Source organism: Coregonus lavaretus (genome assembly GCF_964263955.1).
Source record: "Coregonus lavaretus genome assembly, chromosome: 28".
NCBI lineage: Eukaryota > Metazoa > Chordata > Actinopteri > Salmoniformes > Salmonidae > Coregonus > Coregonus lavaretus.
In genome coordinates this window covers 19,028,626-19,043,121 of record NC_140015.1, presented here as the reverse complement: position 1 = coordinate 19,043,121, position 14,496 = coordinate 19,028,626, and the positions used below count along the sequence as shown (strand labels likewise).

Sequence of the window (14,496 nt, the reverse complement as noted above, 5' to 3'; positions counted from 1 at the left end):
TTTGCTGTCGAAAAAATCTGGATAATTGAAACACTGGTGGATTCAAAAACTAATCCAAGTTATGGGGTGGACGGTGAGTGGAGCAATGTGGGGAGGGGCAGCGTGGGTAACAGGGGGAAAATATTGGGAGTCATAGGAATGGTAAGGGAAGGGAGAATGGATAAGGAAATTAAAAAGGAAAAATAATCTCTTTCCTATATAGAAGAAATTGTAGACCAGGTAAAGGGAGAAATAGATGAGAAGGCAGAGGACAGAGAGAGCAAGCAAATGAAAAGATAAAGCACCTCCCAGCAAGGTGATGACGAAGAAGAAGAACAAAATACTCCAGTAGCCTCCGTTTTTTCTTGTCTCTATGTGGAAGGGGGATTTGGCAGTTGCCAGTTATTCCCCCTCCCAGCTTATCTTCTTTCTTCTTTCAACAAAAAAAGCCTTCCCATTCAGATGAAAACATGTCCTTTTCCTCTAACTCTGGTCTATTACATACCACACACACAGGTTAGACATGTTGCAGTCTCATCAATATTGCTTACTGAAAAGACACAGGGTTGTAAGACAAGCATTGCCAGCCTTATGAAAAAGGATACTGAACTGAAATTGCTATCTGTCCCCTCTCCCGCCCATCCCTGAGAAAGCTGGGTAGGAGGGAGGAGGGTCCTCTCGCAGCATTAGTATGCATTGAGAGAGTGAGAGAGAGGAGGAGGAGGAGGAGGAGGAGGGGGTGCCTTTCCAACAAATGTCGAGGAACCGATGTTAGTGTGAATAAACTGATAAGGGACTAGCACCACCTAGAGTCAAGCATAAATACACCAGTATAGTTTACAAACATTTTAATGAAAAATTACAATAGTCTGAATAGTTCTTGGTACTTAACCTTTCGGTCAATCTGTTGTCAGGTCCAATGCATTTACATGTTTCAAACCAGCCATTAAGACTTTACATGTCCCTATCAGACAGAGTATAAAGTGATCAGCAGACAGTGTGAATTACGAGGCCCAGGGAGGTCTCAGACCCCCTGAACGAGACATGAGTCCCCCTAAATGCAACAAAGTCAAACTTTGGGGTGGGAGGGGGGGGGGGGGGGGGGGTCTCTAAATAATACTAAATGAACAATTCTACTATTTCTTTCAAATGCTATTTGTACTGCTAGAGGTAAATATTAAAATAAATGCATATTCCAAATTAAACTAACACCCCCACCGGTCATGGTTTAAAAAAATATATCCATGTGGCTGCACTTGTCATCCCAGGACAGTCCGGTATCTCAGCCCCTTTTCAGGCATCCCAACTTTTCTTTCTACAAAAAAAGGTCATTTTGTCAAAGATGCATCAATATATTCAGGCTACAAGAGTGTAGACCTAATGAAAATCGCAGAATGTCATTACACTTTTTGGTGTTTCGTAACAGATGGCACGAGTGCACTGTTTGGATGCTGGAATTATTTTGGAGTAGACGAACATGCGCAGGTAGCCTACTTTTTGAAGTGATATGTCTGACAATATAAAAACATGACGACTGGTTCTGTTCATGCCAAATTAAAAAGGTAATAAAAAAACATTAAATAACATGTCTTTACTATTAGGCCCATAAAAAAATGACTGTGTATTACCATATAATAACATGGTCATTCTGTCCTTCATAGTATGTTAGACTGACAATTGCAATGAAAAGTTAGAGTTTTCAAATCCCTTCAGGGAACTAGAAGGAGAAGAATACTTTGTCCATTTTCTTTCAGAAACGGAATCAGGCCATTTCAGGTTGATTTTCAAATGCTCTCGTCCTGTGTCAAAGATACCATTTTGGTACAATGCTGCTCCCATGTGGTCAAACACACGGCAGGCAGACAGTGGTCACATGGGGCCAACCGATTTCACTAAGATGGGCAAAAACATTTCCCAGTAACATTCCAATGATAACACCTTGGCTCAAAGATGATTTGAGTGCACAATTCTGATAAAACAAATACCAAACACATTCATTTGAAAATAGAGCAATTAGTTTTGCCAACAGCTGTACTGAACTTTTCACTTTGGCCAGACTGGTTAACAGAAAAAATCTACAGAATCAACATTTCTCCTCTTGTTTTAACTTGACACAACACATTTTAACTTAAATCTTAACGTGTGGTTAAATTGGAGCTTTCGGTGAAGGGGACGTTAAGACGTCAGTGCACTGAGGCACACAGAATGGTCCAAAGCGGCCATACACATCCCTGGCACGGACTGCAAAGTAGTACTTGGAGCCAGAGACAAACTGTGTGAGTGTACAGGCCATGGGCAGAGCCAAGGCCTTCACCTCCCCTATCTTCTTCCAGAGTAGGGGGGGTGTGCCGGGGGCGGCGTGGCCAGAGGGGTCCTGGTGGTAGGCATATAGGTGGTAGCTGTCCACGGCAGCACAGCTCTGGTCTACCTCAGTCACAGACCAGGAGAGCACGATGCCGTCATTCTGGCTCGGAACCCGGGTTATTTTGAGCAGAGGCTGCTGTGGAGGGCTGGTGATGGATGCCTCTAGGGGCAGGCTGATAGTTTGAGGTGGGACAGGCAAAGGGGGAAGGGGAGAGGGCTGGAGGCAAGGTGTGGAAGATGAAGAAGTGGTTGTTGCTGAGGCAACACTTTTAGATGGCGAGCCCTGAAAGATGAATTTTAACAAAATTGTACTACTTTCACTCAGCCTTTCACATTCATTTGCTATGTTTACTCTCTTTGGTTGATTATAGGCCAATATACAATTGTCTTCCAATTGGCAAACGTAATTCTGGAACATGCAGTATTCCATGTATTGAAAGACAAAGTTGCTCCGCTTTCAAACATTTGGTAGTCTCACCTGCAGGGGGCAATGATGAACAGTGTGTGGAGATCCAACGGCTGAAGTCTGACCAAGAGATGACCTCACTGAAACACAGCAATAAACTAAAGAGAAAAACAATCTGGGTATTCTACTGCCAACATAACCACAGACAGTGTTGGCACAAGATTCCACTTACCGGCCTGTGTTCCAACTGAAGTGGAGGTGGCTGTTTGCTGTGTGGCTGTGGTTCGCTGACACGCTGTTGAGGCCTTCAAAGCCATCGGAGCCTTCAGCACTCCAGTAACTGCACACAACACATGGGGACTACTCAGGGAGATGTAGTGCACTAGTCACTATGTACAACCCACTGCATGTCTGGCCCCTATAATATCATAAATACTGGTCACCAAAAGGAAGAAGGAAGGAAAGGAATATCAATCTTACCTTGAACATCATCATCATCATCCTCCTCCTCCTCTGTCAGGTCTATGAATGCTTCGGACTTGGCAGGGCGAGATGCCTGTGTGGAGTCTGAAGGATGGTTTGTAGCTTGACTTCCTACATAGGAGAGTGTAGGAAAACAGAGCTTCTCAGTTTGAATGACACCGAATCCGGACAAAAACAAACTCTTTACATTTACTCTTCCAAGATGACAAGCCAAACATCTGAGATGTAAGCTAACCTGTTTTCGCAGGCACCTGTGGTACAGGGGCAGCTAGTTGCGCTGGGGCAGCTGGATGCACAGAGGCAGCTGGTTGCACAGAGGGTTGAGTGCCTGTGGTGGCTGGCATTGAGAATCTTGGTAAGGATGTAGTTGAAGTGGAGTTCGCCACAGACACAAGCCGAATGGACTCACAGACGGAGACAGACACGCCTGAGCTGGGCCTGCTGACTGTCCCATTGGCTCCAGGGTAGGCATCATTGGGTGTGGCACAGAGTGTGGTTGTAGCCATAGTTGTGGTTGTGGCCCTGCATGTGGGTGTGTTTATGGTTGTGGTCCTCGGTGTGGTTATGGTTGTGGTCCTGGGTGTGGGTGTGGTTGTGGTCCTGGGTGTGGGTGTGGTTGTGGTCCTGGGTGTGGGTGTGGTCCTGGGTGTGGGTATGGTTGTGGTCCTGGGTGTGGTTATGGTTGTGGTCCTGGGTGTGGTTATGGTTGTGGTCCTGGGTGTGGTTATGGTTGTGGTCCTGGGTGTGGTTATGGTTGTGGTCCTGGGTGTGGTTATGGTTGTGGTCCTGGGTGTGGTTATGGTTGTGGTCCTGGGTGTGGTTTTGGTTGTGGTCCTGGGTGTGGTTATGGTTGTGGTCCTGGGTGTGGTTATGGTTGTGGTCATGATCCTGGGTGTGGTTATGGTTGTGGTCCTGGGTGTGATTATGATCCTGGGTGTGGTTATTGTTGTGGTCCTGGGTGTGGTTATGGCCATGGTTGTGGTCATGTGAGAGGTTGTGGCAGCTGGTGTGTCAGTGGGTGTAGTCATGGTTGTGGGTGTATTTGTGGGTGTGGCAGCGAAATGAGATAAGAGGGTGGCTGCGGAGGGGGGCTTGGGAGCGGCAGGGGTGTAGGGAGTAGTCCTCTGCAGGATGAAGGCAGCGGTGGGTGTTAGCTGGGAGTTGGTTTGGTTGGTAAGGATGGCTGTCCCTCCTCCAGGCAGCTGTATGAGGAATGGCTGGAGAGAGAAGGCAGACTGGCCTGGTGCTGGGGTAACACAGGTGCTCAGCTTCAAGGTTTGGGACGTGGGTTGAGATCCAGTTGAGGATGTGGAAGAGGGGGAAGGTAGCAAGGGGGCTTGTGGAACAGAAAGAAATTGAGATTTAAAAAATGAAGATAGACTATATAAAATACATAATAATATCAGGTGGTTAAAGAAAACACATAGATTAATATAAGGAGAAACCTGCCAACAGACTAACTCCCTCTTGCTTACCTGTGGGTACAGGAGTGGGGGTTTGACTGCTCTGATCATTACGTACAGGAGTAGGGGTTTGACTGCTCTGATCATTACGCATTGGATCCTGTGTGTTGTTCCCCATTGTTCTGTTTACAAGGAGAGGAGAGGAAAGTGAGTACAGGCAGAGGAGTCAGGAAGCTGATCAAAAGGTTGCTCAGTGGAGAATGATGGTGAACACAAACATAAGTGGATGCTGAGAGATACAGTATGACATCCCTATGCATCCAATCAATTACTTTTATCCCAGATAACTCTTAATGACAAATTGATTATTAGTTGTCAATGCACCTACTGCTTTGGGCTACCCTCTGGTGAAAAATTCTTTCCTCTGATTATTTGGGATACGCTGCTACACTTCAAACCATTGACTTACCTCAGGCAGAGAATTGCTGATCCTGCTGAAGTGGTTGCTGTGGCATTGGTAGAGGTAGGCGGCAACGGTACCTGATGAATATAGGGAAGAGCACTTTGTATGGAGTTCCAATGGTACCATCAACCTTTCAAAAAGGCAAGTTCCCTCTGAAATCACAGTCATCATTGAAAGATCAATTTCCTCCATTTTCACTCACCTCTGGAGGTTTCTTGGCATTCTCCCTGGCCTGGTTGGCAGTTCCAACTTTCTTGGAAAGTCGGGCAATCTTTGCCTGAAAGGGCACACGTGGAGCATGGATTGGCTTGTCTAATGGGCAATACATTCCAATGTCTTTATCCTTGATTACCCTGTTTGTGTTTTATTTACCATCCTTTGACAACTAACCTGCAGGCTGCTGAGGGCACTCGGGTGTTTTTCTATTTTGTCCACTCTGTCTCTGAGCCCCTGAAGACTCTTGTCAAACAGTGTGAGCTGCAGAACACGCAACTGCTCCTCAACAAGATGCTGCACCACCTACAGAGGAGAGGGAGGGGAGAGGGATTTTAAGTGAGGAAAAATAAAGATGGAAGGTTATTTTATTTGTTTAAACTTGAAACCAGTCCAACTGAGATTTTTTAAATAAATAACACTCAAAAAACAAGAAGGTAGCACCATAAAATAAATATATATATATATATATATATTACTTGTCAGAAAAGGGTCTTAAAATAGCAAAAATATGCCATGCAACTCAGGATATATGACTACAATTTGGGAACTGAGATGTGGTTTCTTTAAATAAAAAATAAAATAAAACATCTTTCATTTGAGGACCAACCTTCTTCAGCTTGTGTTGCCTTTCAGCGCTCCCACTGATCTTCAGTTCCACATGAGCCTCCAGCTCTTCACAGTCAACTCTGGGCCTCTTGTGATGCCTCTCCACCACTTCCACATCTCTTTCTCCCTGCTTTTGGCCGCCATCCTCTGAGTCTCCAGACAGGGATCGTTTCCTCTGTAGAGCAGCACCCTCCTCTTCTTGTTTAGAGAGAACACAAAACATTACAGTATCATCTATCAAAACAACACCACTATTATCGAAGCTAACATCTTGAAAAAATGTATATCTTCGCTAGCTAACAGGCCAGTTGAAGTCAGAAATATGACCAATTCCTGCAACCTAGCTAACATATTAACTAAACTTGACATAATCACTTCGGTGCTTCAGTTGGGATTGGAAAGGACTATAGGATTACCTTCATCAATCTGACGGGGTATCGGTGATGAAGGGGATGGACAGTCAACTGGAGCACCACTTTCAAATTGTTCTGGCTTCTCCATGTTAACCTCAACTTTTTCCACCCCTCCTTCTTCACTTTCCCTCTGTTCTTTCTCTTTCTCATCTTTTTCCTCCTCATCGCTCTCATCCTGGACATCGTCATCATCACTAAGCACCAGGAATCCTGGCCTGACCTCCTGGTCAGACTCTGCCGTGTATGATGGGGAGAGGGAGGGGGAAGAGACAGACTCTACAGCCGTGTTGGGGGACAGGAGGAGGGAGGAGGCAGGGTTCAATATGGGCATTGTGTCCTGAGTGGTACCTGGTACCAGGTCTATTTCCATATCATCAACCTCTTTCTCCCTTACCGCTTCTGTTTTCTCTGAACTCACAGGAGAGGCAGGGATAACATCCTCCTTGGAATCTCTATCCCCCTTCATCACTCCATTCATTTTGTCTTCTACCTCGAGGCTGGGTAATGTAGACTCCTTGTCCCCCTCTCCTTCATCTTCCTGAACATCTTTTACATCAGAGTGTATGTTCTGTGATGAAGGAACCAGTAATGCAGAGGTTGATGATTCCTCAGAGGTCTCAGTGGTTAGGGATGTGGCTGTCAGGGAGGAAGGAGCAGGAGTGGTGGGATGTGTAGCTCCATGTGTTTCTTTATCTACTTCCATGGACACATCTTCAGATTGCTTCCCATTTACCATTGCTGGCTGAGGTGGGGATGGGATAGAACATGGAGAGGAAAGAGTGGTGTGAAGGGATTCCAGTTGCCGTCGATCACTGACTTTCATAGTCTTTTTTGCTCTGAAGATTTTCCTCAGGGGTTCCTCTGCGACAGCAACATCCATGTTTGACCTGAAAGGTGGTGGAGAAGAGAGCAAAATAATGTCAATCATGTACAAGTTTGTTTTTGTTTTACTCTACTTAATTGCAATGCATTTGATTGATGCAAATTAAAAACGGAACATTTTTCATTAAACTCTTCATTAATGAAGTGCATTAAATTCAAATAGAAGTGGGAGAACAGACTTTCCCTGTACACACTATTGTTGAAGTCCAAGATGGGACACACCCACATCATGCAGCCCCTCCTCCTCTTTACACCCTGTCAACTCTGATTGGTAGAGTGCAAAGCCTGCCTGGCAACACAAGCAGGTGATGCAGTGAGGGGATTAGAATATCTGGCCCCGGTGGGAGGTGTTTGCACCGGGTGAAAAGTGATTGCATTTGTTTTGGAACCGGGCTGCCTCCTGGGCGTGAGCCAGGTGCCCTGCTCTGGCCGACAGCGAAGTCAGCTCAAAACAAAAAAGTGGGTTAAGCACGTGGAGTAATGAGTAGGATTCTGTTCACATGCAAAAGTGATTGACTTTGATAAAAATGCTTTATCTGCCTTCCCAATGAAAGCTAGTTTGAAAATTCTAACATATATTTTATGGAAAAGAGATGTATGTTTCTGAGTGATGCACCATGCTGCTATGTTGACAGCATGAGCGTGCGGCACAGATTACTGTTCGATTTGAGAATGGCGCTACTCCATCACCACTTTTGACCTTTCATGTCACGGGCCATAGACCGTTGTACCGGACGCTGGTGATCATCAGGCGATTATCCAATTCTGAGTGTTTTTGTCAAATGTGTATTCATCTATTAACTAAATCTGTTGGATGTTTGTCTTTCATTCATTCTTTTCAAAATAGATCTGTATGAAATTTCAGGGCTTGTCCATGTATGTCGTAAGAAATGCTATGCAATTGTCAAAGTTGCGTCAATTCAAATCTGGCATTAGGAACAAAAGAGGTCAACACGACTTCTAAGATATACTAGTTATTTTAATTAATGCAAAAACCTTCAATGGTAAATATGATGTTTCGTATATACGGGCTCTTTGAAATACCTCGCAGGGCACTTCAGAGAACTAAATCCATTGTTTCAGATTGTTCTTCAAATACTCTTACAGAGAGAGAGTTCCCACCTCTCTGCTGGCCAATCAGAGTAGAGACTTGAGCGTGGTTTAGACTTACTCAGCCAATCCGTTGGCGCACAGGCTAGTCCCCCGCCTCTTAGCGCATCCCTGTTTCCAGGCATACGTTTATCATAACAACCTGTCATAGTGAGAAGAGCCAAGGATGGTTCACAGATCACAAAGAACCAGTATAGTCTAGTATTTGGAGACACAAATCCTTATCTCATTTTACCCCCTAAAACAGCTATTCACATCAATCACAGCTTGCCAGGTGACACAACCTACATTAGCACAGTCCAGAATGCATTCTTTCTAAGTTAGTCATCCCATCAATTAGGAGAATAATAAATCCCCCATACTAGTGCAAAACCTAGCAGCATTCACATAGGCAGCTAGTTTCTCCAAGCCTGCAGGCAGCAAGGTGGAGAGAAGGTAGGATACAAGAACGCTCCCCTTCTACACTTGACTTAAAAGCAATAGCCAACCTTGCCTGGAAACCCAATGTTGAATTTCATTGAAGCATGCACACATGAAAATACACGCACGTGATGCATGCCTACTTGCCAGGCTCATGCTTACATGGTTGTGCGCATGCTTCAGGTGACAGAAATCTGAACACATTACCCAGCACTTTGAAAAGTTGATTTAATTATACTTGTCTCACATTCCTACCTGCAAACAGACCAACCACACGGACAACCAGTAAAGTAAGTTAAAATATATTTTTATTCAACATTCTGGCTTGTAGAGGTCATGAGAGGAAACGTTCCTGATTCCAAATGCTCATTTATGCCCGACGTAGAATTCCATGGAATAAAACATCAGGTTTCCAGGCTATAGCCAACTAAGCGGTAAGTTCTGCTTATACTTACCACTGCCTCTCATTCATCAAAATAGGAATGAAAACAAATCAAACAATCAAGTAGCCTTGCATAGTGCCATGCCATCTTAGCCATGCCATCTTGACCAACATTTAGGACAGCTCTTAAAGCCAGTCTAAGATTTTCAGTGTTTTCAAGCAATAAAATAAACCCCATTGAGTTGGAAGAATCTGTAATGACATTAGTACAAGTTTTCAAATAATCTTTGAAAAAGTAATGTTGCTCTCATGGAATGTCATTCCTTAAACTGCCCCATCATAGAAATCCAGTTCTACCTGCAGCTGAAAATGTAATGCAATGCAATGCATTTGCTCCATGTAAAGAGTTTCCGTTTAGGAGGGTGAAGACTTTACTTGTCTTGTTAATGTATTTTTTCATACATTTCCCCCCAGAACCTAATTGAGCATTTGACGCAATTACTTAAAATTAGTTCTGGGTTTCAGAGATTAGCTCCATGTGACCCCCTCTTTGACAGTATGGGCCTGAATTTACTTGTCAAACCCAAGGGTGTGGGATAATCCCCCAATGATAACATTCATGGAGGATTCCCTTTGCAGTTGGATTAAATTACATTTACCCCAGTTAGATTACCCTGTGAAAGGAGGCAATTAAATACACCTGTGGACACTCATTTAGACTACGTATCAAGGGCTTGGCGAAGTACGACATTTTTTTCCCAGTGAAAAAGGTCCAGCAGATACTATCAATCTGCACAATTTAATTTCATTATACTAATTGATTACTGTTGATTTGTTGCACCAGGCGTTGGCTGAGCAAAGGAAGGAGTGGCCAACCTAGTCCTACAGGGTATGTCACAACGCAGAATCAGTGTTTTTTCTGGTTTATTAAAAAAGTTTAAGTAAATTATGGATTTTTGAGAATATTTAGTCGGTACCGTTTACATTTCAAGTCAATCATTCCTCAACTAGCTGGCTAAGTCATTGATCCTGACATTACTTCTTAGAGGGCCATGGAGTGCATAGGCTTTTGTTCCAGTCCAGCGATCACACAATGACACACTCCCGTGCCTCAAACAATTTGAATTTCAGTATTGTGATATTTCAATTATGAAGTGGTATATTTTTGCTTTGGTTTGCTTTGCACTGGCAAAATAAGGTCTCTAATGCGAACATGTATAAGAAGACTGGCCGTAGGAACATTGCCCGTGAAATTAAGATGTGCAGGATCTGACGGCTTGGACACATTGACGGACAGTGGCGGCTGTGCTGGAGTAGATGGGTCTCATGGGACAGGTAAAGGACTATGGCAAGACACTACAGCGGTAGAAGATTAGGACTAAGTAAATTAATGTAAGTTTATTTCACATTGTCAAAATGCTGCGTTAACGGATCTACAATTGCTACATCAGGAAGGTATGAGACTTCTGCAGATTCCTTCAATGGCCTCACCAATACATCACCATTTACATAAAATTATACATTCAGTGAAGTTTAGACAGATTAAAAAGTATCTTAATGCACTAAGTCAGTGTTAAACACATATTTTAGAGGCCACTCACCCTTTACATCCAGTTTCAAAACAGCATCCTGCAGTGACCAGAACTTGCTAAATTGAATCAACAAATGCTAACTTGCACATAGGTCAAGTTAGGTTGTTAAATTACTATCTGCTTACCCTGTCTGCTGTTCCAGTCAGTTGTGTCACTGATTGGGAGTGAATCAAAAGCTGCTCATTCTTAGTATGTTCTAAACTTCACAAACCACAGCTAGCCTACTCAGTCGTCAATTCCCTCGCTGTTTCCCTCCTCAAACAAAGCAGGAAGTGTGATGGGGGCAGGGCTTAAAAAGAGGGAGGAAAATCCAGACAGAGGAAGGCGGGGCTACCATTTTTGGAGAAAGTGAGCTTCACTAGGCTCCTCCTACAAACTCTCACCATAGAATTACTGGGACCAGATTAAAATAAAGATAGTGTATGTTCAATATTCAAGCTTAAAATTAGAAGAATCATTAAGATTCAGATTTCTTATTTTAGTACTGAACCCACCCCTTAAGGCAGGTTTGTTTGAGTAAACAGAATTCCACAACAAAAGGGAAACAAAGGAGTTTCAAGGCACTTTCAATGACTCCTATTCATGAAGAATGGTGCAGTCTACATTTTTTAGCAACTCCTGCTCTATGCTCATCATACAAAACAGTCCTCCATCTCAATCCATCCTGCCTTGTGCTTCAGGCATTCTCTCTCCTCCTTAGCGCACAGTGCTAAGGAGTAAAAAATAATTATCCTGAATATTGTCCCCAGAATACTCATTACTAACTTGTGAGGTACTATACCCAGAGGGAAATCAACTAACACGATTCAAAACCATCTCATATTTCCATCCCATCTCATGTTTACTAATTTCTTACTGTTTGATTCATATTAGAATATTTGTATGCATTCTGTAATGTATATGTTTCAGTCGATAGTTTAACACCAATAAGCCTACAGTGTCACGTTCGTTGAGTACAGGATTGGACCAAGGTGCAGCGTGGAATGCATACATGTTTATTAACGAAGTTATCACACGACAAAACAACAAAAGTAACGTGAAGCTCACAATGGCTACACACAAACAAGAGTCAAGATCCCACAACATAGGTAGGCAACATGGCTGCCTAAGTATGATCTCCAATCAGAGACAACGATCGACAGCTGCCTCTGATTGGGAACCACACCCGGCCAACATAGATCTTTAATAACATAGAACGTACACATAGAAATTCACACCCTGACCAAACCAACCAAAGAAAACCGGGCTCTCAAGGCCAGGGCGTGACAGTACCCCCCCCCCCCCCCCCCCAAAGGTGCGTACTCCGGCCGCACCAACCTGACTCATTAGGGGAGGGTCCGGGTGGGCATTCAGCCTCGGTTGCGGCTCTGGCTCCGGGCGTGAAGTCCTCTCCCTTACTGCCTCCCCGTTGCACCCCTGGTCCAGTCTGGACCTCGGCGCGATGCTTCCCCTATCAGTCCTCCCTCGATGCACCAAGCCCTGTCTGGACCCTGGTGTAGGAGACCCCGACCCTGGAGAGGGGCTGACGTCCAGGCCCAGACCGGCAATCCCCCCACGATGCACCAAGCCCTGTCTGGACCCTGGTGTGGGAGGCCCCGACCCTGGAGAGGAGTTGACATCTGGTTCTGGAGTGGAGCCGCCGACCGGAGCTGAACTGGACCTTGGTGGATCGGACTGCTCTGGCTCTGGACTGGAGCAGCCGACCGGGGCTGGACTAGACACCGGTAGAGCGGACTGCTCTGGCACTGGAGTGGAGCCGCTGACCGGAGCTGAACTGGACCCCGGTGGAGCGGACTGCTCTGGCTCTGGACTGAAGCAGCTGACCAGAGCTGGACTGGGCACCGGTGGAGCGGATTGCTCTAACACTGGAGTGGAGCAGCTGACCGGAGCTGGACTAGGCACCGGTGGTTTGGTGCGAGGAGTAGGCACGGGCTGTGCCGGACTGGGAACACGCACCACTGGTCTGGTGCGAGGAGCAGGTACGGGGCGTACCGGGCTGGCGACACGCACCACTGGTTTGGTGCGAGGAGCAGGCATGGGCCGTGCCGGACTGGAGGCACACACTACTGGTTTGGTGCAAGGAGCAGGCACGGGCTGTGCCGGACTGGGAACACACACCACTGGTCTGGTGTGAGAAGCAGGCACGGGCCGTGCCGGACTGGAGACATGCACCACTGGTTTGGTGCGAGGAGCAGGTACGGGGCGTACCGGGCTAGCGATACGCACCACTGGTTTGGTGCGAGGAGCAGGTACGGGCCGTACCGGACTGGATACACGCACCACTGGTTTGGTGCGAAGAGCAGGAACAACCCGTCCTGGCTGAACGCTCATTTTAGCCCGACAAGAGCGGGACGCGGGCACCACTCGCGCCGGGCTGTGAATGCGCACTGGAGATGCAGTGCGCATCACAGCAGATCAGGGTGCCTGTATGGTCCCACGCTCCTTCTGTTGCCTGGCCAGCTCCTCTCTCCTTGCATCCACTGACTCCTTCTCCCTTTGGGCCTCCTGCAGCACCTCCTTCTGAAGTGAGAGCTCCTGCTCCCTCTTCTCTAACAGCCCCCATAATGCGGTGGCCTCCTCTCTCATACTGCTGATCAATAGCGGCCTCTACAATAGCGGCCTCCTCCTCCACAGTCAGCCCTTTCACGGCCTCCTGCTGCTTCGTCGACCACCCCGTGTGCCCCCCCCCAAAAAAATGGTTTTATTGGGGTTGCCTCTCGGGTCTCCTTCGTCATTTCGCATTTTGGAGTCGCCGTCGATCCTCTCCTACCTGGGCTTCTACCTTCGCCCAGGGTCCTTTCCCAGCAAATATCTCCTCCCAAGACCACATCTTCCCCACCTGTGTCCAGGGTGTTTGCTCCTCCTGGGCACGCTGCTTGGTCCGTTGGTGGTGGGATCTTCTGTCACGTTCGTTGAGGACAGGATTGGACCAAGGTGCAGCGTGGAATGCATACATGTTTATTAATGAAGTTAACACACGACAAAACAACAACAGCAACGTAACATGAAGCTCACAATGGCTACACACAAACAAGAGTCAAGATCCCGCAACATGGCTGCCTAAGTATGATCTCCAACCAGAGACAACGATCGACAGCTGCATCTGATTGGGAACCACACCCGGCCAACATAGATCTATAATAACATAGAATGTTCACATAGAAATTCACACCCTGACCAAACCAACCAAAGAAAACCAGGCTCTCAAGGCCAGGGCGTGACATACAGTACATCAACAGCCTAGGTTCTGCAACCTCATTATGAATGTCAAGCTTTTCAGTCAGCCATTTTGGCAGCTGTCAGAGAACCACTTAATTTAATCAATTAAAACTCGTTCTAGCTAGGTATCATGTCATTATGAATGAACGACTATAGGCTAAAACAAATATCATACACCGCAACAATCTCCACAACATTATGTCTCAATTAGAATTACTTATCTTGGACATCAAGTGAGAACTATTTATTTTTATTTTATTTGTCATTTTCTGCTCGTTGCCCATTCAAATATAGGCAACACAAGCAATCAAACTATGAATGAGGGACAGGGCAATTGAGATTCCAATAAAGTAGGCTATTGGCCAGACAGGTAGGTCCGGCCGGCCAGACAGGTAGGTAGGTCCGGCCAGACAGGTAGGTAGGTCCGGCCGGCCGGCCAATCGGAAATGGTAGGTCCGGCCAGCCGGCTAGGACCAACCTCTCCGGCCAGAAGGACCTACCTCTTGGGCCAACCGAACGGCCAGACGGGTAGGTCCATCCGAACGGCCAGACGGGTAG

At 46.0% G+C, this 14,496-nt stretch overlaps 1 protein-coding gene across 1 annotated transcript; it reads right to left on the bottom strand.

Annotated features, from left to right (window-relative positions):
- Positions 1-819: 819 nt before the first annotated feature.
- LOC311103686 (activating transcription factor 7-interacting protein 1-like) lies at positions 820-10,948 on the bottom strand. Its single transcript, XM_084145301.1, has 12 exons — positions 10,729-10,948; positions 6,337-7,220; positions 5,922-6,118; positions 5,489-5,617; positions 5,301-5,375; positions 5,105-5,175; positions 4,708-4,817; positions 3,468-4,568; positions 3,230-3,343; positions 2,982-3,089; positions 2,822-2,907; positions 820-2,560 (listed from the first exon to the last, which is right to left on the bottom strand). Exons 2-12 carry the CDS (start codon positions 7,211-7,213, stop codon positions 2,126-2,128), a joined length of 3,303 nt encoding a protein of 1,100 aa, XP_084001427.1. The 5' UTR covers positions 7,214-7,220; positions 10,729-10,948; the 3' UTR covers positions 820-2,125.
- Between the last annotated feature and the right edge of the window lie 3,548 nt (positions 10,949-14,496).

Coding starts and splice junctions, on each gene's coding strand:
- LOC311103686 (XM_084145301.1), bottom strand. CDS start 7,213: ATGGATGTTGCTGTCGCAGAGGAACCCCTGAGGAAAATCTTCAGAGCA. Junction 5,176..5,300: donor ATGCCAAGAAACCTCCAGAG/GTGAGTGAAAAT, acceptor TATATTCATCAG/GTACCGTTGCCGCCTACCTC. Junction 2,908..2,981: donor TTCAGTTGGAACACAGGCCG/GTAAGTGGAATC, acceptor TTTTCTCTTTAG/TTTATTGCTGTGTTTCAGTG.